Consider the following 22,868-nt stretch of genomic DNA (forward strand, 5'->3'; position numbering starts at 1 on the left):
AGAAGTCAATGTTCATGCCATCAGATTGGAGGTTACCTAGTGGAATATAAGGTGTTGTTCCTCCAACCTGAGTGTGGCTTCATCTTGACAGTAGAAGAGGCTGTGGATAGACATATCAGAATGGGAGTGGGACGTGGAATTAAAATGTGTGGCCACTGGGAGATCCTGCTTTCTCTGGCAGACAGAGCGTAGGAGTTCAGCGAAATGATCTCCCAGTCTGCTTCAGGTCTCGCCAATATATAGAAGGCCACATCGGGAGCACCGGACGCAATATATCACCCCAGCCGACTCACAGGTTCCCTTCCTCCACCATCAACTCTGTTCTCAAATGCATCTCTCCCATTTCACACACATCTGCTCTCACCCCATCCTCCCACCACCCCACTAGTAATAGGGTTCCCCTGGTCCTCACCTACCACCCCACCAACCTCCAGGTCCAACATATAATTCACCGTAACTTCCGCCATCTCCAACGAGATCCCACTACTAAGCACATCTTTCCCTCCCCCCCCCCCCCAGCTTTCCGCAGGGATCACTCCCTACGTGACTCCCTTGTCCATTCGTCCCCCCCCAATCCCTTCCCACCGATCTCCCTCCCGGCACTTATCCTTGTAAGCGGAACATGTGCTACACATGCCCTTACATTTCCTCCCTCACCACCATTCAAGGCCCCAGACAGTCCTTCCGGATGAGGCGACACTTCAGCTGTGAGTCGGCTGGGGTGTATACTGCGTCCGGTGCTCCCGATGTGGCCTCTATAAATTGGCGAGACCCGACGCAGGCTGGGAGACCGTTTCACTGAACACCTACGCTCTGTCCACCAGAGAAAGCAGGAACTCCCAGTTGCCACACATTTTAATTCCATGTCCCATTCCCATTCTGACATGTCTATCCACGGCCTCCTCTACTGTACAGATGAGGCCACACTCAGGTTGGAGGAACAACACCTTATATTCCATCTAGGTAACTTCCAATCTGATGGCATGAACATTGGCTTCTCTAACTTCCGTTAATGCCCCACCTCCCCTTCGTACCTCATCCCTTATTTATTTATTATTATTTTTATTATTTTTTTTCTTTCCCCTTTTATTTCTCTCTTTTTTCTGTTTCTGTCTCTCTCACTATAACTCCTTGCCCATCCTCTTGGCTTCCCCCTCCTCCCCCTTTCTTTCTCCCTAGGCCTTCTGTCCCATGGTTCTCTCCCTTCCCCAGCCTCGTATCCCTTTTGCCAATCAACTGTCCAGCTCTTGGCTCCTTCCCTCCCCCTCCTGTCTTCTCCTATCATTTCAGATCTCCCACTCCCCTCCCACTTTCAAATCTCTAACTGTCTCTTCTTTCAGTTAGTCCTGATGAAGGGTCTCGGCCCAAAACGTCGACTGTACCTCTTCCTATATATGCTGCCTGGCCTGCTGTGTTCACCAGCATTTTTTATGAAGGGTGAATTCAAGTCAGGTCATCTGAGGCCAAGGGTATTGACACAATCAACAACACCCTATCCATACTGATTGTGTACCCCTTTGGAATATGAATGGTTTAATAGCTAGTGTTCTCAAACCATCTGTGATCTTTCAGATTCATGTCAAAATTTAGCACTTGATTTGTTGTCATCAGCAAATTGCTAATTTTTTAATATTTTAACACTTTTTTCAGAATCAGGTTTAATATTACAGGCATTGTTGTGAAATTTGTTAATTTGCAGTACTATGCAATACATGATAACATAGAAATAAATATATATCTCAATTATATTAAGTATTTATGTATATTAAATAGTAAAATTAAAAGTAGTACAAAAGCAGAAATTTTAAAGAAGTGAGGTGTTCATGGGTTCAATGTTCATTTTGGAATCAGATGGCAGAGGGGAAGAAACTGTTCCTGAATCACTAAATATGTGCCGTCAGGCTTCTGTACCTCCTTCCTGACAGTCACAATGAGAAGAAGGCATGTCCTGGGTGATGGGAGTCCTTAATAATGGACGCTGTCTTTCTGAGGCTCCGCTCCTTGAAGATGTCTTGGAGACTACTAAGGCTAGTACCCAAGATGGAGCTGACTAATTTTACAACTTTCTGTAGCTTCTTTCAATCCTGTGCAGTAGCACCCCACCCCCGGTTCCATACCAGACAGTGATACAGGTTGTCAGAATGCTCTCAGTGGTACATCTGTAGAAGTTTTTGGGTGTTTTAGGTGACAAACCAAATCTCCTCAAACTCCTAATGAAATAAAGCTGCTGTATTTCCTTCTTTTTAGCTGCATTTATATATTGAGACCAGATTAGATCCTCAGAGATCTTGACACCCAAGTACTTGAAATTGCTTGCTCTCTCCAGTCACCTGTCCAATCAAAAATGTCTTTTATTCCTTATTTTGTACACTTGGCCTAAATATACTATCACTTTGACTAAGATCATAATACTATGAAACTTTGGAGCAGAATTAGGCCGTTTGACTCATTGAGTCTGCCTCGCCATTCCATCATGGCTAATTTATTATCCCTCTCAACCCCATTCTCCTGCCTTCTCTCTGTAACCTTTGATGCCCTGATTTGGTGTCCTGACGAAGGGTCTAGGCCCGAAACGTCGACTGTACCTCTTCCTAGAGATGCTGCCTGGCCTGCTGTGTTCACCAGCAACTTTTATGTGTGTTGCTTGAAATTCCAGCATCTGCAGATTTCCTCGTGTATTCCCTGATTAAACAAGTTTAATTATGTGATCAACCTCCACCTTAAATATAGGCAATGACTTGGCCTGCTCAGCCATCTGTGGCAATAAATTGCACAGATTGACCACCCTCTGGCTAAATTTTTCTTCATTTCTATCCTAAATGGACATCCCTCAATTCTGACACTGTGTCCTCTGGTCCTAGACTCTTCCAATAAAGTGTAGCCTCCTGGTAAGCCTCAGACTCACTCAGCTCGCTTTCATCTAGGGGGAGCAGCCTTCATCCCCAACAAACTGGGTTATCAAGTTTGTGTGGATGCCGTGTGATGTACCCCACACCACCAATTAACCGACAGTACACAATGTATGATTTTTCGATTACACTTTATAGATCTTACTGGAACTATGTAATTAATAGAGATACAATATCAGAGGAAAGTAAAAGGTGCCAAACTTATCAGAGTTCAACCACTTTGTGCTCAGCCGTTGGAGCTCAATTAATGGAGTCTTCTTTCCACCATTCGATCTCCTCCGACCTCCTCGACCCGCCGCCTGGGACCAACCACGGTATTCGACCAGAGCGCGTCCAGCATGTCTTTCCTCTTCGGTTCTCTTCCCGAGAAGCCCTGGGCCTCGGACTCCCTCTTGGGTCCCATCCTCGCATAGCTTACAGCATCTCTCCCATCGCGTCTCCTCTCTCTGTCACCATCGCGCCTTCTCCCCAAAGCCCGCAAAAACAATAGCTTACAGACACACAAGAAAGAATAACATCTATACCAATTGGTTAGCAAATGAATACAATTCCCATTATCAGTAATTATAATCCAAACAAGCTGCTACCGTTAACTCAGCAGTTAACATTACAGAGGAGCCATTTTATTATAACATAATAAAGAAACCATTTTATTAGCCTTAGCAAATAATGTGAAAGAAGAAACCCCTTACAAGAGGAAGCATCCTGTCCTCATCCTCTTTATCCAGACCTTTCAATATTCGATAGGTTGCAATTTGACTCCCCTCATTCTTCGAAACTCCAGTGAGTACAGGCACAGAGCTATCAATCGCTCCTCATATGTTAAACCTTTCATTTCTAGGATCATTCTCATGAGCCTCCTGGACCACCTCTAATGCCAACTCATCTTTTCTTAGATAAGGGGCCCAAACCTGCAGTCTGACCATTGCCTGATAAAGCCTTGGCATTACATCCTTGCTTTTGTATTCTAATCCTCTCAAAATCAATGCTAACATTGCATTTGCCTTCCTTACCAACGACTCAACCTGCAAGCTAACCTTTAGGGAATCCTGCATGAGTCCCTTTGCATCTGAGTTTTGAATTTTCTTCCCAATTAAAATTTAGTCTATACTTATATTCCTTGTGCCTAAGTGCATGACCATATACTTCTCAACATTATATCCCATCTGCCGCTTCTTTGCCCATTCCCCCAATCTATCCAAGTCCTTCTGTGGACACCCTGCTTCTTCAACACTACCTGCCCCTCCACATGACCACAAAGCCATCAGTTCTTTTACCCAAATCGTTGACATACAATGTGAAAAGAAGTGGTCCGAAGACTGACCACTGAGGCACACCACTAGTCACTGACAGCCAACCAGAAAAGGCCCCCTTTATTCCCAGTCTTTGCTTCTTGCTGGTCTGCCAATCTTCTGTCCAAGCTAGTATCTTTCCTGTAATATCATGGGCTCGTAGCTTGTTAGGCAGCCTCATATGTAGCCCCTTGTCAAAGGCCTTCTGAAAATCCAACTAAACAATATCCACTGACTCTCATGTCTGTTATTTCCTCAAAGAATTCCAAAAGACTTGTCAGGCAAGATTCTCCCTTTAGAAAATCATGCTAGGCCCATTTTATTCTGTACCTCTAAGTACCCTGAAGCCTCATCCTTAATAATAGACTCCAACATCTTTTCAATCACTGAAGTCGGGCTACCTGGCCAATAATTCCCTTTCTTCTGCCCCCGTTCCTTCATAAAGAGTGGAGTGACATTTGCAATTTTCCAGTCCTCAGGAACCATTACAAAATCTAGTGATTCTTGAAAGATCACTACTAATGCCTCCACAGTCTCTTCAGCCACTTCTTTCAGGTGTAACACACACAAAATGCTGGAGAAACTCAGCAGGCCAGGCAGCAACAATGAAAAGAGTAAACAATTCTACTGAAGGATCTCGGCCCAAAACGTCAACTGCACTCTTTTCCATAGATGTTGCCTAGCCTACTGAGTTCCTCCTGCATTTTGGGTGTGCTGCTTGGTTTTCCGGCATCTGCAGATTTTCTCTTTCAAATGTAGCTGTTTTGATGTCCGCCAACAGTTATATCAGTTTCCTTCCTCTACATAGAACCTTTCCCATTTGAGTGGTGACACATTGACTGAGAAAACTGCCTCAAAATCACTAAAATAAAGCCCTGTCCTTTCTCATGAAAAGCTTCTCTTACCTTTATCAGCACTTTTTTTTTGCATAAAAAATATCCCACTGGAATAAGATGTGCAATTCTTTATTTGGTACTTTTAAATATAATAATTTGATTGTATATGGTATACAATCTGACTGTTCACTTGCTGTTAATGAGTCTAAACCAGAATGCTCCTATCACCTTACCATTGACAGTTTGTGCTTTTGAACTGTGGTATGGTCCAAATTCCAGAAAAAATTTAAGGCACTTAGATCCTTAAAAATGTCATCCAGGCACAAATTCCACCATAAGCTTAAGGAGTAGCATCTTATTTTTCATCTGGATACATTAAAGCCTGCAGGATTCAACATTGAATTCCCCAACTGTAAGACATAGGTGTGGAATTAAGCCTATCAAGTCTGCTCTGCAATTCAATCATGGCTGATTTAATTTCCCTCTCAACCCCATTGTCCTGCCTTCTCCCCATGACCTTTGACACCCTTACTAATCAAGAAACAATCAACCTACACTTTAAATATACCTTGTGACTTGGTCTCTATGCTGCCTGTGGCAATAAATTCCATATACCACCCTTTAGCTAAAGAAATTTCTCCTCATCACTGTCCTAAAGGGACATCGCTCTGTTTTGAAACTCTGACCCCTCCACAATAGGAAACATTCTCTCGATGTCCATTCTGTCAAGGTCTTTTAATATTCAATAGGTTTCAATGAGATTGCCCCTCATTCTTCTAAACCAGCATGTATAAATCTAATACATCAAATACTCCTCATATGTTAGCCCTTTCCTTCCCAGGATTATTTTTTATAAACCTCATCTCGACCCTCTTCAATGCCAGCACATCCTTTTAGATATGGCACCCAAAACCGTATGCAGTGCTCCAAAAGTGGTCCAACCAGCACCTTATAAAGCCTCAGTATTGCAGGCTTACATTTACTGTATATTCTAGTCCTCTAGAAGTGAATCCTGACATTGCACTTGCCTTCCTTACTACTTTCTCAATTTGCATGTTAACCTTTTATGAATCAGCAAAGACGCATACATCAAAGATGCGGACTGAAAAGCTTGAGCATGTAGATATTAAGAAAGAGGATGTGCAGGAGCTTTTGGAAAGCATCGAGTTGGATAAGTCACTGGGACCAGACAAGATGTACCCCAGGCTACTGTGGGAGGCGAGGGAGGAGATTGCTGAACCTCTGGCGATGATCTTTGTATCATCAATGGGGACGAGAGTGGTTCCAGGGAATTGGAGGGTTGCGGATGTTGTTCTATTATTCAAGAAAGGGAGCAGAGATAGCCCAAGAAATTATAGGCCAGTGAGTCTTACTTCAGTGATTGGTAAGTTGATGGAAAAGATCCTGAGAGACAAGATTTATGAACAATTGGAGAGCCATAATATAATTAGGAATAGTCAGCATGGCTTTGTCAAAGGCAGGTCACGCCTTACAAGCCTGATTGAATTTTATGAGGATGTGACTAAACACGTTGATGAAGGTAGAGTAGTAGATGTAGTGTATTTGGATTTCAGCAAGGCATTTGACAAGGTACAAGCAAGGCTTATTGCAAAAGTAAGGAGGCATGGCTCCAAGGGGAATTGCTTTGTGGATCCAGAACTGGCTTGCCCACAGAAGGCAAAGAGTGGTTGTAAACAGATCATATTCTGCATGGAGGTCGGTCACCAGTGGTGTGCCTCAGGGATCTGTTCTGGGACCCCTTCTCTTTATGATTTTTGTAAATGACCTGGATGAAGAAGTAGAGGGATGGGTTAGAAAATTTGTTGATGACACAAAGGTTGGGGGTATTGTGGATAGTGTGGAGGGCTGTCAGAGGTTACAGCGGGACATTGATAGGATGCAAAAATGGGCTGAGAAGTGGCGGATGGAATTCAGTGCAGATAAGTGTGAGGTGGTTCATTTTGGTAGGTCAAATATGATGACAGAATATAGCATTAATGGTAAGACTCTTGGCAGTGTGGAGGATCAGAGGGATCTTGAGGTCTGAGTCTATAGGACACTCAAAGCTGCTGTGTAGGTTGACTCTGTTGTTAAGAAAGCATACAGTGCATTGGCTTTCATCAATCGTGGGATTGAGTTTAGGAACCGAGAGGTAATGTTGCAGCTATATAGGACCCTGGTCAGACCCCACTTGGAGTACTGTGCTCAGTTCGGGTCGCCTCACTATGGGAAGGATGTGGAAACCATAGAAAGGGTGCAGAGGAGATTTATGAGGATGTTGCCTGGATTGGGGAACATGCCTTATGAGAATAGGTTGAGTGAACTCGACCTTTTTTCCTTGAAGCGACAGAGGATGAGATGTATAAGATAGAGGTGTATAAGATGATGAGAGGCATTGATTGTGTGGATAGTCAGAGGCTTTTTCCCAGGGTTGAAATGGCTAACATGAGCGGGCACAGTTTTAAGGTGCTTGGAAGTGGGTACAGAGATGTCAGGGGTAAATTTTTTATGCAGAGAGTGGTGAGTGTGTGGAATGGGCTGCCAGTGACAGTGGTGGAGGCGGATACAATAGGGTCTTTTAAGAGACTTCTGTACGAGTATTTGGAGCTCAGAAAAATAGACGGGTATGGGTAACCCTAGGTAATTTCTCAGGTAAGGGCATGTTCGGCACAGCTTTGTGGGCTGAGTGGCCTGTATTGTGCTGTAGGTTGTCTATATTTCTATATTTCTTATATCAATTTTATCAATTAATAGCTCAACATGCAATACTATCATCCCCTGAAAACTAATCAATAAGCTTCAAGCTCTAGGCCTCAATATCTTCTTGTGCAATTGGATCCTCTATTTCCTCACTTGCAGACCCCAGTCAGTTTGATTTGGCAAAAACATCTCCTCCATGGTCTCCATCAGTACAGGTGACCACAAGGCTGTGTACTTAGCCCCCTGTTCTAGTCACTTTACACTTCTGACGATGTGGCTAAGCACAGCTCCAATGCTATATCCAAGTGTGATGATGACATCACTGACGTAAGCAGAATCAAAGGTGGTGACGATCAGCATATAAGAGGGAGATTGAAAATTTTGCTGAGTGGTGCCACAACAACATCTTCTTCATCAAGACCAGTGAGCTGATTGTTGACTTCAGGAGGAGGAAACCAGAGGTCCATAAGCCAATCCTCTTCAGGAGATCAGAGGAGGAGAGGGTCAACAACTTTAAATTCCTCTGTGTTACCATTTTGGAGGACCTGTCCTGGACCCAGCATATAAGTGCAATTATGAAGAAAGCACAGTAGTGCTTCCACTTCCTTAGGAGTTTGCAAAGTTTTGGCATGAAATCTAAAACTTCGATAAACTTCTATAGATGTGTGGTGCAGAATATATTGACTGGTAGCATTTATAGCCTGGTATGGAAACACCAGTGCCCTTGAACAGAAAATCTATGGATATGGCCCATTCTATCATGGTTGAAGCCCTCTCCACATCTACACAGAACGTTGTCTCAGGAAAGCAGTATCCATTATCTGGGACCCCTACAACCCAGGTCATGCCTCTCTTCACTGCTGCCAGCAGGAAGAAGGTACAGGAGACTCAGGGCCCACACTACCAGATTCCATGTCGTCGTTACCCCTCAACCATCAGGCCCTTGAACTAAAGTGGATAACTTCACTCAACTTCAATCGCCTCATCACTGGAATGTTCCCACAACCCATGGATTCACTTTCAAGGGCTCTTCATCTCATGCTCTCGATATTTATTGCTTATTTACTTATTATTGCGTTTTTTTTTTGTGTTTGCACAGCATGTTGCCTTTTGCACACTGGTTGAGTGCCCAAATTGGTGTGGTTTTTCATTGATTCTATTATGGTTATTATTCTGTTATGAATTTATTGAGTAGGCCCGCAAGAAAATGAATCTCAGGGTTTTATATGGTGACATATATGTACTTTGATAATAAATTTACTTCCAAGATTTTTGAACTTTGAATCTTGCATTAGGATGCCCAAGTGCCTCTGATTCCTGAATATGCTTTCCCCGGGTCCCTTTCTCCTTCCCTTTGTCCTATTGTCTATTCTCCTCTCATTTCAGATTCTTCTTCTCCATCCCTTGACCTTTCCCACCCACCTGTCTTCATCTATCACCTTCCATCTAGTCTCTTTCCCCTCCCCCCGCCTTTTAATTCAGGCATCTCCCCTTTTCCCTCCTAGTGCTGAAGAAGGGTCTCGGCCCGAAACGTCGACTGTTTGCTGTTTTCCATATATTCTGCCTGACTTGCTGAGTTCCTCCAGCATTTTGTGTGTGTTGCTTTGGATTTCCAGCATCTGCACATTTTCCTGTTTCTGAATATGCTTATGTAATGGAATGTTGTGTCAGCCAATGAAGATTGTGAGATGTAGAGAGCTGGGTGGGAAGAGATTTCTGAAGGAAGTTTGGTAAATGTACTTTCTTTATAATTTTATGCTTGTGAATGATCTGTCATTTCTGGGCTACCAATAACTGTGTATTGGTAGTACTTAAAAACGGCATTCGCTCAACTCGAGATTCTTTTAATCAGAGTATCCCAGCATTCCTGTTTGGTTGAAACCCAAATCATACTGACTCTAGATGTGTATTGTTTCTGAAAGGCGGCCTTCTCACTGCTGAGTCGTGTGGCTGTTAGCGGAGGTAGCTAACAAGCCAAATTGGTGTACAAGCCCTGGTGAGAGGGCTACACTTCCTTTTTAGAAAGCAGTCTTTGCCTTTATTCCTTCTATCAAACTGCATGACCATACACTTCCCTGCACTGTGTTCCATCTGCCGCTTCTTCACCTATTGTCGTAATCTTTCCAAGTCCTTCTGCAGAATCACTACACTATCTACCCCTCTACCTATCCTTCGATTAACTCCAGATAACTTGTTCGTACCTCCTTTTTGTATCACAACTAGTCATTTGTGCTTGCTGTTCCTTTACCTCCTCCCTTTTCTTTCTCCCTTGTTTTTGTTTGTATATTCTGGCCTACTCAGTATGTCTCAGAACACTACCCAGATTTTGTATTAGTTCCATGTTCAGGGGCAAAAGAGCTTAACTGCTATTCAGTGGCTACATCATTTCAACTTATTACATGTATTGCCTATTTTTCCATACATTGCCCTCCCACTCCTTCCTTCAGATGTAGTTTCTCTCTTTCATAGTTTTGAGGGGAATCTTCAACCGGAAACTGTTTCTCTATCTGCGGATGCTATCCGTTCTGCTAAATTTTTCAGCATAGTGTCATAGAGCAATACAATATGGTTACAGACCCTTTGAGCATCAAGATCATGGGAACCCAGTGCTCATCCTGCTAGTCCCAGTTTTCTGTGTGTGGACCATATCTTTCTAAGCCCTGCCCTCTATGTACTTATTCAAGTGCTTCTTAAGTTATACTATAGTTCCTCACTCAACCATTTAAATAGCTCATTCCATACTTTGACAGCTCCCTGCTTGAAAACATTTCTCCTGAGGCCCTTTAAATCTTTCCCCTCTACCATAAATCTATGCCCCTGTGGTTTTGAACTCCTCTTCCCTGGGGAAAGCCTGTTGCAATCCATATTATCTAGGCTTCTCATCATTTTAAATATTTCTATAACATTGCCGCTCATTCTCCTACTTTCCAAGGAGTAAAGATCCAGCTGGACTACCTCGCCCTATAACTCAGGCCTGTAACTAGAGAGTCCTGGCAACATCCTTAAATCTTTTCTGTACTCTTTCCTGTTTAAGCACAACTTTCCTATAACAGCCTGGCCAAAGCTGTACACACTACACCGAGTGTAGTTCACCAACAAATTGTACAATGCAACATAATGTCCCAACTCCTATACTGTTGAAGGCCAGCGTGCTAAATAGATTTTTCACCACCTTATCTGCCTGTAATGCTACTTCCAACAAGCTGAATTTGTATTCCTAGGTCCCTCTTTCAACACACACAAATGCTGGAGGAACTCAGCAGGACCTGATGAAAGCTGAAAACATCAACTGCTCATTTCTCTCCACTGATGTTGCCTGACATATTGAATTTATCCAATATCTTGTGTGTGTTGCGCTAGATTTCCAGCATCTGCAGTCTCTCCTGAATATCAGTATCATCTCCATCACTCTTGTTGGATTATGCATTTCCTGGATTACAGGATATTTGTTATTAATCTCAAAAAGGATTATGTTCTTTATCATGAGAATTCTGTTTTCCTTTAGATGCAGAAAGCCTTCCCCAGCCAGTTTCTCAGTCACCTTGTCCAGTACAGAATGAGAAGGAACAGGAAGAGCAAATTCCCAATAAGCCACAGACTCAAGAAGTCAGTGTCTCCCAGGAGTCAGAGGAGATAGCAACAGAAGTTGGTTCTATTAGCAGCAAAATACAACCAGAATCAAACGACAGCTCTAGCAAAGAATCTCCGAAAACAGAATTGTCGCAATGTACCCCAAAATCTTGTACAACTCCAGAGGTAAGCCCAAGTAAAATGAAGTGATAGGTTTGACTATTTCTCAAACCACCTTGTGGTTCACTACTATGACTGTATTCCCCTAGTTTGAAGACCAGTACTTTTGTCTTAAAAATGACTAGCCTGTTAACTGCTCGCGTCTGTGGTAATCCTTTATCAAACCTCCTTAAACTTGTTCTTTACTGATAGGCTACATGAACACTGTTCAATTTTAAATGGTTCATTATTTATAATTGTAAGAATTGGAAGATCTTCCACAGACTTAATACATGCTAATAATTTTAACATATTCTTTGCCACTATGTCTGGTGGAACTAGACAGTGTGGACACTCAGTCATGTTTGATGTTGGATAGAAATTTAGAAGTGTCCTTTCAATCAGTTATTATCTTTCTAACTCAAGAATATCATCTGCTATTCCTTTAATGCATCAGCCATTGATATATGTCATATGTGTCACAATTCCAGTGTAATTTAATCACCCCCCCATTTCTCATTCTTTGTTTCTGAAATAGCAGAGTATTTCTGAATAAATTTAAACAGAACTGTACCCCCAGAGAAATGCAACTTTGATTTTCTTTACGGGCATTTAATTATTATAATAATTAAAGAGTAGTAAGTTAACTGCAGATAATGCCATTTGAATGTGTGGAGGTTGATGTAAACATATAGCAGTTTGTTAATCATAAAAAGGTCACTTAAAATGACTAGACATAAGCTTAATTAATTATGCATGAGGACTCATTCTCCCAACTGCTAATGAGTATTATCTTTTGGAGGAGCCCAAAAAAACTAAAATTGTTTAGAAAAAATTTTAAAAAGTCTTGAATCTTACCCAGACGTCTGATTAATGGTTCAATGGCTCGATTTAATATCAGAGAATGTATACTGTACACAACCTGAAATCCTTACTCTTTGCAGACATCCACAAAACAGAGAGAACCCCCCCCAAGAATGAAAGACAAAAATGTTAGAACCTCAAAGTCCCCCTTCCACTCCCATGTACCAGAAGCAGCAAAAGCATCCACCCTCTCCCTTTTGATTCAGCAAAGGCATCAGACCCACCATGGAAGCAATAGTAAGCCCCCAGAGAAAATGATTTGGAGTCCATCAAGAACTACTGCCCATCCAACGCTTCAACATCTCAACAAGCCCCCTCTGTCACTAACAAGGGAGAGTGAGATATCACTCCTGCCACAGTGAGAGAGGAGGCCAACAGCTCGCTGTTTCATTGTTACAATCTGCAGTGTCGCATATTCGAGTTCCGCCAACTCAGAGCCAACAGACACTCGCCATCAAAAGAGAGAGAGAGATCACTTGAGTGCAGAGGCCTTGGACAGCTGCGCCCTCTGTCTCGATGTTTTGATCTGCCACGATTTCAGTCTGTGAAATCGGCAAGGAATCGGGTCATCCACAGGACTGCCCCCTGAAGTCTTCCAAATGTCAAAGGTGTATTTTATTATCAAAGTCCGTATGCAGAATATAACTCGGAGATTCGTCTTCTCCAGATAGCCATAAAATACAGAACAAACATGGAAGTCATTGAAAGAAAAGACAGCAACCCACAACCCCCTGCACGATACGAGAAACAAAACTCGCAAACCCTCAATCCCTCCCTCGCACAAAAAGTAACATATCGTCCATGGGGGTGAAAACAACGACCATAATATCATCGATCAAACCCCCAACCCACTCTCACACACAAAAAACTTAACAGATCACCCTGACGGAAAAACACCAACAAGAATATCAGACTCCAAATCCCCAGTTTTTATCCATTGCATAAAAACTAACAAATCACCCACCTGGAAAACGGCAAGAAAACTGAAAACAGAGAAAACTGAAGGAGACCATATAAACTACAGTCCACGCCAATGATCACATAAGTCTCAGAATTTCAGAAACATCCTCCGTCAGCATCAAAATTCAAACTCAGTCCTTCCATGGGGAACGACCATCAACCCAATGGCCTCCAACCGCTAAGCCACTCCTGGAGATACCAAAGCGCAAGCCACTTGGTCAGTTCCAAAGACTGAGAACCCACCACCTGTGAAGAATATAGTTTGAGTGCAGCTGTAGATCATGGACTCCAATAGGACCCCAGACACCTCAAAAAGGAAAAGAAGAGACATGAATAAGAGATCATTTGGAGATCATCGTGGAGATCCATAAGACATTCAATAATGGCATTATATGAAAGTTCAAATAAATTAGGTAAACTCAGATCCTCAAACATACAACTAATTACTGAGACTAGGCTAGCTGTTGAATACGAGATACATCCCAACAAAGGATGTATCATATTTTATCATTCATGAATGGTAGTTCCTGAACAATACCTGACTTCAGGTACTGTGTACTTAGGGGATTAGTGAGCTGATAAACAGTTAGTTTGTGAAACTGATTCTAAACAATACCACAAGAAACTACTTGTGTCATAACTAACTCAGAACGGTAACCATAATATATTAATTTTATTGAAAAAATGACTGAAGTCTTAAGATAAAGAACCTATACTAGTCATTCTTTATGTTGGTCATTGTAAAGCTGCCCTTTTGTGATTGTTTGTTATTTATGAGTTACAGGTCGATACAGCCAGTGAAATGGAAGAGTTGGATATTGATAATATCTCCTCCATTCCAGAGCCTGAGAGCAGAGTGACTGCAAAATTAAAGGTTTTCATTGCTCGATACAGGTAAATTGCTGTAAATTTTGCTCCATTCTACTTATTGCAGTTTATCAGGCCCTGTAGAAGCAAATATTAAATCTATTGTACAGGTCTGATCTGATCATATTACACTAATTTGAGTGTCTATCATCTATGTAATGTAACCTTGGTGAGAAGACATTTAAGACAAGCAAAAAGTGTATTGTTGCTCACCGAAGTGGAGCCAAATCATCCAGCCTACTACTTTTGTAACTGCCAGTATTTAACTTCTTTTATCATTATCAGAGTGGCTGGCTGGTTGCCAAGCTGACCACCTACCTACTGGTGATGAAACGGACCCATGTCAGCTGCTGGCAGGTAGAATCTCACAGTATTTGCGTGGTCAAGGAAACTGCCATTCAGTGATCCAACTCCAGCTAAGTAAGACTCTGTCCATTCTCAGGGTCTCCAACTCAGTCTGAAATTCACAGAGTGGCTTAGGTTGGTAGATGGAGAGAGAAGGTGACATCTTCCATGTAATTGTTTTCCCAAAAAATACCAGCCAACATGGCAGAGGTACAATATTTAGGCAAGCAGCAAAATAACAACTGAAGATGGCTATAATTTTTAAACCATGTTTTCAAGTAGTTTTAACTATTTTAAACTTCTTCCTCCCTAATGATTGAGGTAGTAACCTTGCAATATTACTTGGCTGTGTCTTGGGTTGAGAGCTCGTATTGGACACTACCCATCCCCAAGAATAAATCACGACTGATCAGTGTCATCCAGGATCTCCATGTTTATCATCTTCAAATAAAAGAACTGAGATTATCAGCACAGATGAGGGTTGGTCATGTTTTCTAATAATGGAGTAATATTTTCTGAGCAAACTAAGGAAGTGTTTAATTTTTGACTCAAAGTTGTATGTATATCTCAGTGGACATCTATGAAAGGGAGTTATTGTACCCATATGTATTTTTCAGTGGTTAATTTGTTGGGGTGAAATTTACCTGTGGTATGAAACTAAATACTGTTTCATACAGAAGGCCCTAGTGGTACATTCATGTTCATGGAATTACTGAGTCAAGTCTATTAGATTGACATAAATTTTTCTTGAATATTCCATCTCTCTTCCAGTTACAATCCCTTTGAAGGGCCCAATGAAAATCCAGAGGCAGAACTACCACTGACGGCAGGAGAGTATATCTACGTATATGGAGACATGGATGAAGATGGATTTTATGAAGGTGTGACAGGGACAAACGCTATGCAAGTGTATTTTTTCAGTGGTTGAGATGCCTTTGTCAGTGTGAATGATTAGAATGATTGAAATTTGGCTATTGGAACTGAATTAAAAATCAAAATTCACTAAAATATACTCTGGGTTCATTTTCAGGAGAGCTAATGGATGGGAGACGGGGATTAGTACCTTCAAACTTCATTGAGCGTGTATCTGATGAGGACATGTTGACACTTCATCCTCCAGAAGTCAATGATTTGTCCCACAGTTCATTCCAGGAGGTCAGTTTCCACAGTGGTAGTGAGCAAAGCCTTCCAGTGCGGAAGAACAGCATTGAAAAGTCGGAGACATCCAGTCCCAATGAAGATCTCTCTCTGCACAGCTCACTGATAAAGACAGAGAACCATGTAAGCAATGGCTTTGATCTCAATGCAGAAGAAGTGGCTGAATATAATGAGGATGTGGTGCCTTACCCCAGGAAACTGAAATTGATTAAACAGCTTGCCAAAAGTATCATTGTCAGCTGGGAGTCCCCTCTTGTTCCAGGTGGCTGGGGTACAATATCCAGTTATAATATCTACGTGGATAAAGAATTGCGGATGAATGTAAAGTTTGGTGCACAGACCAAAGCTGTAATAGAGAGACTTGAACTTAATGCTAAAACTTACAGAATTTCTGTGCAGTGTGTAACAGACAAAGGAAGCTCAGATGAAATATACAGCAGCATGCTTGTGGGGAAAGACGTCTGTGTTGCCCCTATGCACTTGAAAGTCCATCGTATTACCGCAACCTCAGCGGACATTTCTTGGTTGCCAAGCAACAGTAATTACAGCCATGTGATTTCCCTCAATGAGGAGGAATATGAAGTGGTAAAGGCAGGGTGCTACTCATGCTCGTTATTGAACTTGAGGCCGAACATGAAATACAAAGTGAAAGTGGAAGCCAGACCACACCAGATACCCTGGGAGCTGCCACCGAACCGAAGACAACTCAAATGTGTGTTTACACAGTTTACAACTTTGGCAGGAGGTCAGTAACATACAAGTTTGTGAATGTAAATATATATATTTTATTATACATATGAGGGTGTTAATAATTTGAGTCAAAATGGAGGGGGGGTTGAATTTCAACTTACGTTTGGGGGGGGTTGAAGCTATTATTAAAAGATTTAGGATTTAGTGGATGTTTTGAAGTGGAATTCTAGAAGTTCTGAAGTGTCTGCAACAGAGAGAAATGTCGAACAATTAATTCCATTAGGGGGAAAAAACAAATGAATGAAGCTAATGAATGCTCTGGACTAGATAGCCTTCACCCTAGGATTCTAAGAGGGGTTGCTCCAGCAATATTGGATATATTTTTGGTATCTTTACAAATTCTCTGAATTCTGAAAAGTTTCGGCAGATTGGAAAACAACAAATGTAGCAGAAGTACTGAGGCAAGGACGGAGAGAGAAAGTGGTACTGAGGCCATGGAACTTGTGAAAAATTGTCACTAAAGTGCTGAAATCCATTAAGGAAGCGATCAAGCACTTCCAGCATTTTGTGTGTGTTACATGCAAAAGCATGATGTAATTAGGCTGAGTCATGATGATATTATGAAAAGGATGATTTGCTTAGCAGAATTATAATTCCTTCAGGGTGTAAAGAACAGATAAAGGAGACCCAGTTGATAGGCACTCAGTGGCCACTTTATTAGGTACACCTGCATGCCAGTACATTAATACAAATACCTTATCACCCAATCGTGTGGCAGCAACTTAATACATAATAGCAGGTAGACATGGTCAAAAGGAGCAATTGTTGTTCAGACCAAACATCAGAATGGGGAGGAAATGTGATCTAAGTGACTTTGATCTCAAAATGACTATTGGTGCCAGACTGACTGGGTGGAGTATCTCAGAAACTGCTGACATCCTGGGATTTTCATGCACGCAGTCTTTAGAGTTTGCAACGAAAAGCAAAAAAACATCCAGCGAGCTGCAGTTAATGAGAGAGATCAGAAGAGAATGGGCAAACTGGTTCGAGGTGACAGTAACTCAAATAATCATGCGTTACAACAGTGTTGTGCGCAAGAGCATCTCTGAACACACAGCACGTCGAACCTTGAAGTGAATGGGCAACAGCAGCAGAAGACCATGAGCATACACTCAGTGGCCACTTTATTAGGTATAGTGGGTATCTAATAAAGTAGCCACTGAGTGTAGTGCATTTCAATCTTAAATCACTTGTTTTCAACTGGATTGTGGTGAATGATGCAGATGTTCCTGCAAATTAGTACAGATTTAACATGTCTGTGTCAATCACTGCAGTTTTTGATGTGTACCCATGTTCATACTCCAACTGACCTTTCTTGTTGAAACAGGCCCTCCTGATGCCCCATTGGATGTTCAGATAGAAGCAGGCCCCACTCCTGGTGCTGTGCTGATCAGTTGGCTACCAGTAACCATAGACGCTGCGGGGACCTCAAATGGTGTGCGAGTCACTGGATATGCTGTCTATGCTGATGGACAGAAGGTAAACTTAGCATTTTCCATGTCTAATTTTGGTTGTCAATGTGCAGGTAAATATATTAACACTGGATTCACATTGTTGCACTTCTGCTTGCCTTTCTCAGGGTTCCATAATTCTCAGGGCTGTTTCTCTGCACTGTACAATAGAATGAAATATTTGTAGGAAAAAGTTAGCGTTCCTATCTTAGGGGTGTAGCTCCTCATTGTATCTTTATGTCATGGTGCACAGTAGCTGAGAACTAACAGGTAATGTTGAAAGGACAATTTCAGTCAGTGAACTTAATTCTGCACAGTATCTTGCCAGGTGAGTTGTGGAGTGGAAGTTCCATCATGGCCAATTAAAGAGCTGACAGCAAAGAAAACAATAAAAGGTTGTTCAATCACATTCATTCTGTTTGTCAATGCTAACTTATTCAGCAACTTCTTAACTTGGGGGGAGGAATTGTACTCATTCAGAAATGTTCTGGACATAAATTATGCACCTCTTTTGTCTTCTCTTCAAATTTCACAATTGCCCTCACACTCATTACACTGCTTATCTATGACTGTGATTATGATGACTACATTTTGAAGCACACTTCAAACTGAAAATGACTCATTTCTATGGATTGCCCATGCAGATGTCATAATATGTTTCTTAGTATGTTGTGTTATTTAACACTAAGTTTGTAATATAGAGGTTGTGCTTGCTCTGCATGTTGTAAAGCCAGCAGAAAAGTCATCCAGGAAGCTGAGCAGCATCTGATAAATAAATGTTTCAGTTTTATGAATATTATCATTACTTGTCGAAGTCTTGGGTAGTAGTACCACTCATTGAAAATTTGCTATATAACAGTTTCTCAAAGCAATATAACTTTTTCTTTGTTTTCTTCTCAGATTATTGAAGTGACATCTCCCACAGCTGGTAGTGTGCTAGCTAGATCAAGTCAGATTCAGCTTCTGCAGGTGTCTAAGGAACTCACTGTTCGTACCATGTCTCCTTATGGTGAATCAGCTGACTCCAACCCCATTAAAATTCCTCGAGCACTGTTTACATTTCCTTTACACCCTATGCCATTACAGACTGCACCAGATAAATGTCTCCATCCTGAAAACAGTGTTCCTCTCAATCATGGATTACCCAATGTAGATTTCAAGGATGAGGCTTTGCCTGGGTTAACCTGTGACAAGATTCTCAAAAATGACAGTGCCACAAGCTACAATGCAGAAGAGCAGGGAAACTATCCACCTGCTTTTGAAACCTTGAGTCAAGTGGCTGATGCGAAGCCAAACTTTGAAGAGCCAGCAAGTATTCTAAAGGAAGATACCAACAATTTGAAGGTAAGTGGCACGTGATGGGGGGAGGGATGCATTATATATCTCAACTAATAACTTCATTGAATGAATATGTGCAGTTGTTAAAGTTTTAGTGTTTTGTTGGCAGAAAGTACTAAGAAATGAATGTATTGACAGTTATGTTATCTCTTTAATTGTTTTGGTTTTCAGTTGTCTAATGTGGGGCAGAAGTTGGTTTCAGTCAACTGATCAGGGGGCTGGTTTATTTTAAGGTGCTGATTTGGAGGAGAGAATACTTGATGCAAATCCTGGTCTTGGTACATGTCCCTGGTGCAGTGAAAGGCCATATGATTTGCCAAGGACTTCAGTTTTCTGGAGTAAGGTTGCTAATCTGGTTGAGAGTTGGGTTTTGCTGACAGGTTTAGAAAGCAAGTTGGTCTTGCTTTCTGGCTTGGCAAGAAGCTTATGTCAGTATGTAGTTTTGTTTTGTGAAGATTAGAACTCTGCATTATAAGAGTTTTAACATTTTAAAGGATTTTAGTCAAAGTATATAATGAAAGGCAATACAAAAAGCTATATATATAATATCTAAAGAGTGAACATATCATGTCATTGATATTCAAGCTTTATTCGGTCTTTTTTTGCACCTGAGTTTTGATCTGAACTCTGTGAGTAACTTCTTTTGATACTGATGGTAAAGTCTTGCTTTATCCATGAAATTTCGTATTACTATTTGAGTTTCATCTAATGAGTCTTAGAAACAAATATGAGTTAACATAATCAATTGCTTATTTTATAGGATGGTAATGCAGGTTTGTTGGATTCTTCTAATGAGAACAATGTTGAAGAACAACTAAAAGAAAATACAGACCATTTGGAAAATGCTCAGCTAAAGAGATCAGTTGGATTTCTTGAAGAATTCCTTGTGGACTTGGAGCAGAAGGAGCATCTGGACATTATGGAATATTCTGAAGTGAAAGACTTGAAAAGTGATCCTGATAACCAGATGATGGAGAGAACCATAGAAACACCAATCAATGGAATCCAAGAATCCAAGGAAGAAGTAGAATATGATGTCTCCCTGACTAATATTCGGGTTCCCTCTATTGAGGAATTTCTGACGGAATCAGAATTAAAGCAGGAAAAAGTACTTATTGCAGTGGATGGAGAGATGACTGAAGGGGGCCAGCTTCGATCTGAAAATAACCATCAGGTATGTAAGGAATGAAATTAGAAGCCTTTTGGTGCAATCTTCAAATATAGCAACAATGTCATTTAGCTGAGTGTAAAAAGATGGGGGAAATAAAAGAGGAAAATAAAGCATTCATGATGCACATGTAATCCCCTGGTAAGCCTCAGGCTCGCTCAGCTTGCTTTTGTCTAGGGGGAGCAGCCTTCAGCCCCGCCAAACGGGTAATCAAGTTTGTGTAGATGCTGTGTGATGTACCCCACCATGCCAAATAACAGACAGTACACCATATGCGATTAAATGATTATACTTTATAATTCATACTTTGACTATGTAGATAGTAAAGGAACAAAATAAGAACTATTTAACTGTTAAAAGAAAAAGGCACCATTATTATTAACCAGTTTGTGCACACATCGTTGGAGCTCTTACAGAACCAGGTCTCCCTTCCTCCAGTCGATGTCCTCCGAACTCCGCCGACCCTGGAATGGGACCATCCTTGATGATCGACCAAATATTCCACACGAGTCTGTCCTCGTCTCCTCTCCTCGCCGAAGACCCTGGGCCTCGGACTCCCGTACGGGGTCTGTTCTATCACCCAGCTTACAGCATCGTGTCTCCTCTCTCTGTCCCCATCGCGCCTTCTCCCCAAAGCCCACAAAAACAATAGCTTACAGACACACAAGAAAGAATAACATCTATCCCAATTGGTTAGCAAATGAATACAATTCTTGTTATCAGTAATTATAACCCAAACAAGCTGCTAGAGAGAACCACTGTCTCAGCAGTTAACATCACAGAGAAGCCATTTTTATTAGCCTTAGTAGTAACATAAAAGAAGAAACCCCTTACACAAATTTATTTCCTGGGAATTTTTATTCAAATCCAGGCCCAGCAGATAGAAGGAAAACTTTAACTCATGAGGTAAAACAACGAAATTAGTTTATGAAGTTGTCATCCAACATAGACTGCATAGGGCAATGTTCTCCACCTGTGACATAACAATCCTGTGATTCATTCTGTATTAAAGTAGACATGGATCTAGAACAACCAAAAATCAGTTAGAGTTGGACCTAAAAGCCAGAAACATATTCAAACATGACCAGGTAATAAGATATAAAATTTTGTGTTTAGTTCAGCTATTTACCATCAGAATAAATTACAATATGCTCTACTTCAATGGATGTTAAAAATATTTAAGGTGCAGATGATGACAAACTGGAAGGCAAAGTAACCAGGACATCTTCAAGGAGCGGTGTCTCAGAAAGGCAATTTTCATTATTAAGGACCTCCACTACCCAGGGCATGCTCTTTTCTCACTATTGCCATCAGGTAGGAGGTACAGAAACCTGAAGGCACGCACTCAGCGATTCAGGAACAGCACACATCAAAGTTGCTGGTGAACGCAGCAGGCCAGCTTCTTCCCTTCTGCCATACAATTCCAAAAAGGACTTTGAACCTGTGAACACTACCTCACTTTTTAATATATATTATTTTTGTTTTTTGTATGATTTTTAATATATTCAATGTACATATACTGTAATTGATTTTATTTATTATTATTTTTCTTCTATATTATGTATTACATTGAACTGCTGCTGCTAAGTTAACAAATTTCACGACACATGCCGATGATAATAAACCTGATTCTGATTCTGAATATATAGTGTGTTGATGTATTGGTAAGCTGCATCTTAAAATGAAATGGCAAATATTATCTTTCACTGTATGATGAATTTAAGATCTCAGTTTTACAGTCCACCAAGCCGAAAGAAGTATTCACTTGAGTAAAAATATGTGAGAGACAGGAGTACGGTTTAAAAGCAGAAAAAAAAATTGATTATGTGTTCAGTATTTTGCATAAGAAATAAGGACTAAAGTGCTATCAGGGTTTCTCATTATGCTACATGATTAATACTGTCTTCACTTTGGAATTATATATACCAAGATATGCTCATGTGGTATGAGAAGGAAGTAATGATGTTGAGATTGATAAGAGATTCCTTTTAGTAGAGGTTGAATACAATTGTTTTATCCTTTCAAATTTAAGCTAATTTTTTTCTTGTCTCTCAAAGAAACAAGAAAATTCCTTTCTTAAAAAACTTGAAAATAAAAGACTTTACTATGTGTGAGTGCCTGGTGCGACCCCTGCAACGTGCTTGTCCTCAAATCCTTTTGTTCCCAGATCTGGAGTACCTTGTACTGCTGTGTAGACCTTTCTGGCTGCCTAGGGAGTTCACAGCTGTTATTATCGCAGCTGTGTGTATTCCGCCATAGGCTGATACTGACATTGCTCTCAAGGAACTGTACGAGACCATCAGCACCATGGAGACTGCACACCCGGAGGCTGCCTTCATCGTCATGGGTGACTTTAATAGAGCGTCGCTGACTAAAGTCTCTCCGAAGTTTTGTCAACATATCCAGGTGAGCACATGGGGAGATAGCATACTCGACCACTGCTACTCTCCCTTCCACAACGCTTACAAAGCGCTCCTCTGTACTCCCCCCCCCCCCACCCC

The 22,868-nt window shown here is 41.3% G+C and overlaps 1 protein-coding gene across 7 annotated transcripts in view; it reads left to right on the forward strand.

The window, feature by feature from the left end:
* Window positions 1-22,868, forward strand: part of LOC140187588 (RIMS-binding protein 2-like) — a 338,771-nt gene that overhangs the window by 262,871 nt on the left and 53,032 nt on the right. For all 7 annotated transcript variants that reach the window (XM_072243038.1, XM_072243043.1, XM_072243045.1 and 4 more), the window contains 7 exons: window positions 11,243-11,493; window positions 14,075-14,184; window positions 15,274-15,383; window positions 15,533-16,405; window positions 17,738-17,889; window positions 18,762-19,205; window positions 19,960-20,373. In XM_072243038.1, coding sequence (XP_072099139.1) covers window positions 11,243-11,493; window positions 14,075-14,184; window positions 15,274-15,383; window positions 15,533-16,405; window positions 17,738-17,889; window positions 18,762-19,205; window positions 19,960-20,373 — 2,354 coding nt within the window. The remainder of the gene's footprint in view (window positions 1-11,242; window positions 11,494-14,074; window positions 14,185-15,273; window positions 15,384-15,532; window positions 16,406-17,737; window positions 17,890-18,761; window positions 19,206-19,959; window positions 20,374-22,868) is intronic.

The sequence above is a fragment of the Mobula birostris genome, chromosome 25 (assembly GCF_030028105.1).
Source record: "Mobula birostris isolate sMobBir1 chromosome 25, sMobBir1.hap1, whole genome shotgun sequence".
In the NCBI taxonomy this organism is placed as follows: Eukaryota; Metazoa; Chordata; class Chondrichthyes; order Myliobatiformes; family Myliobatidae; genus Mobula; species Mobula birostris.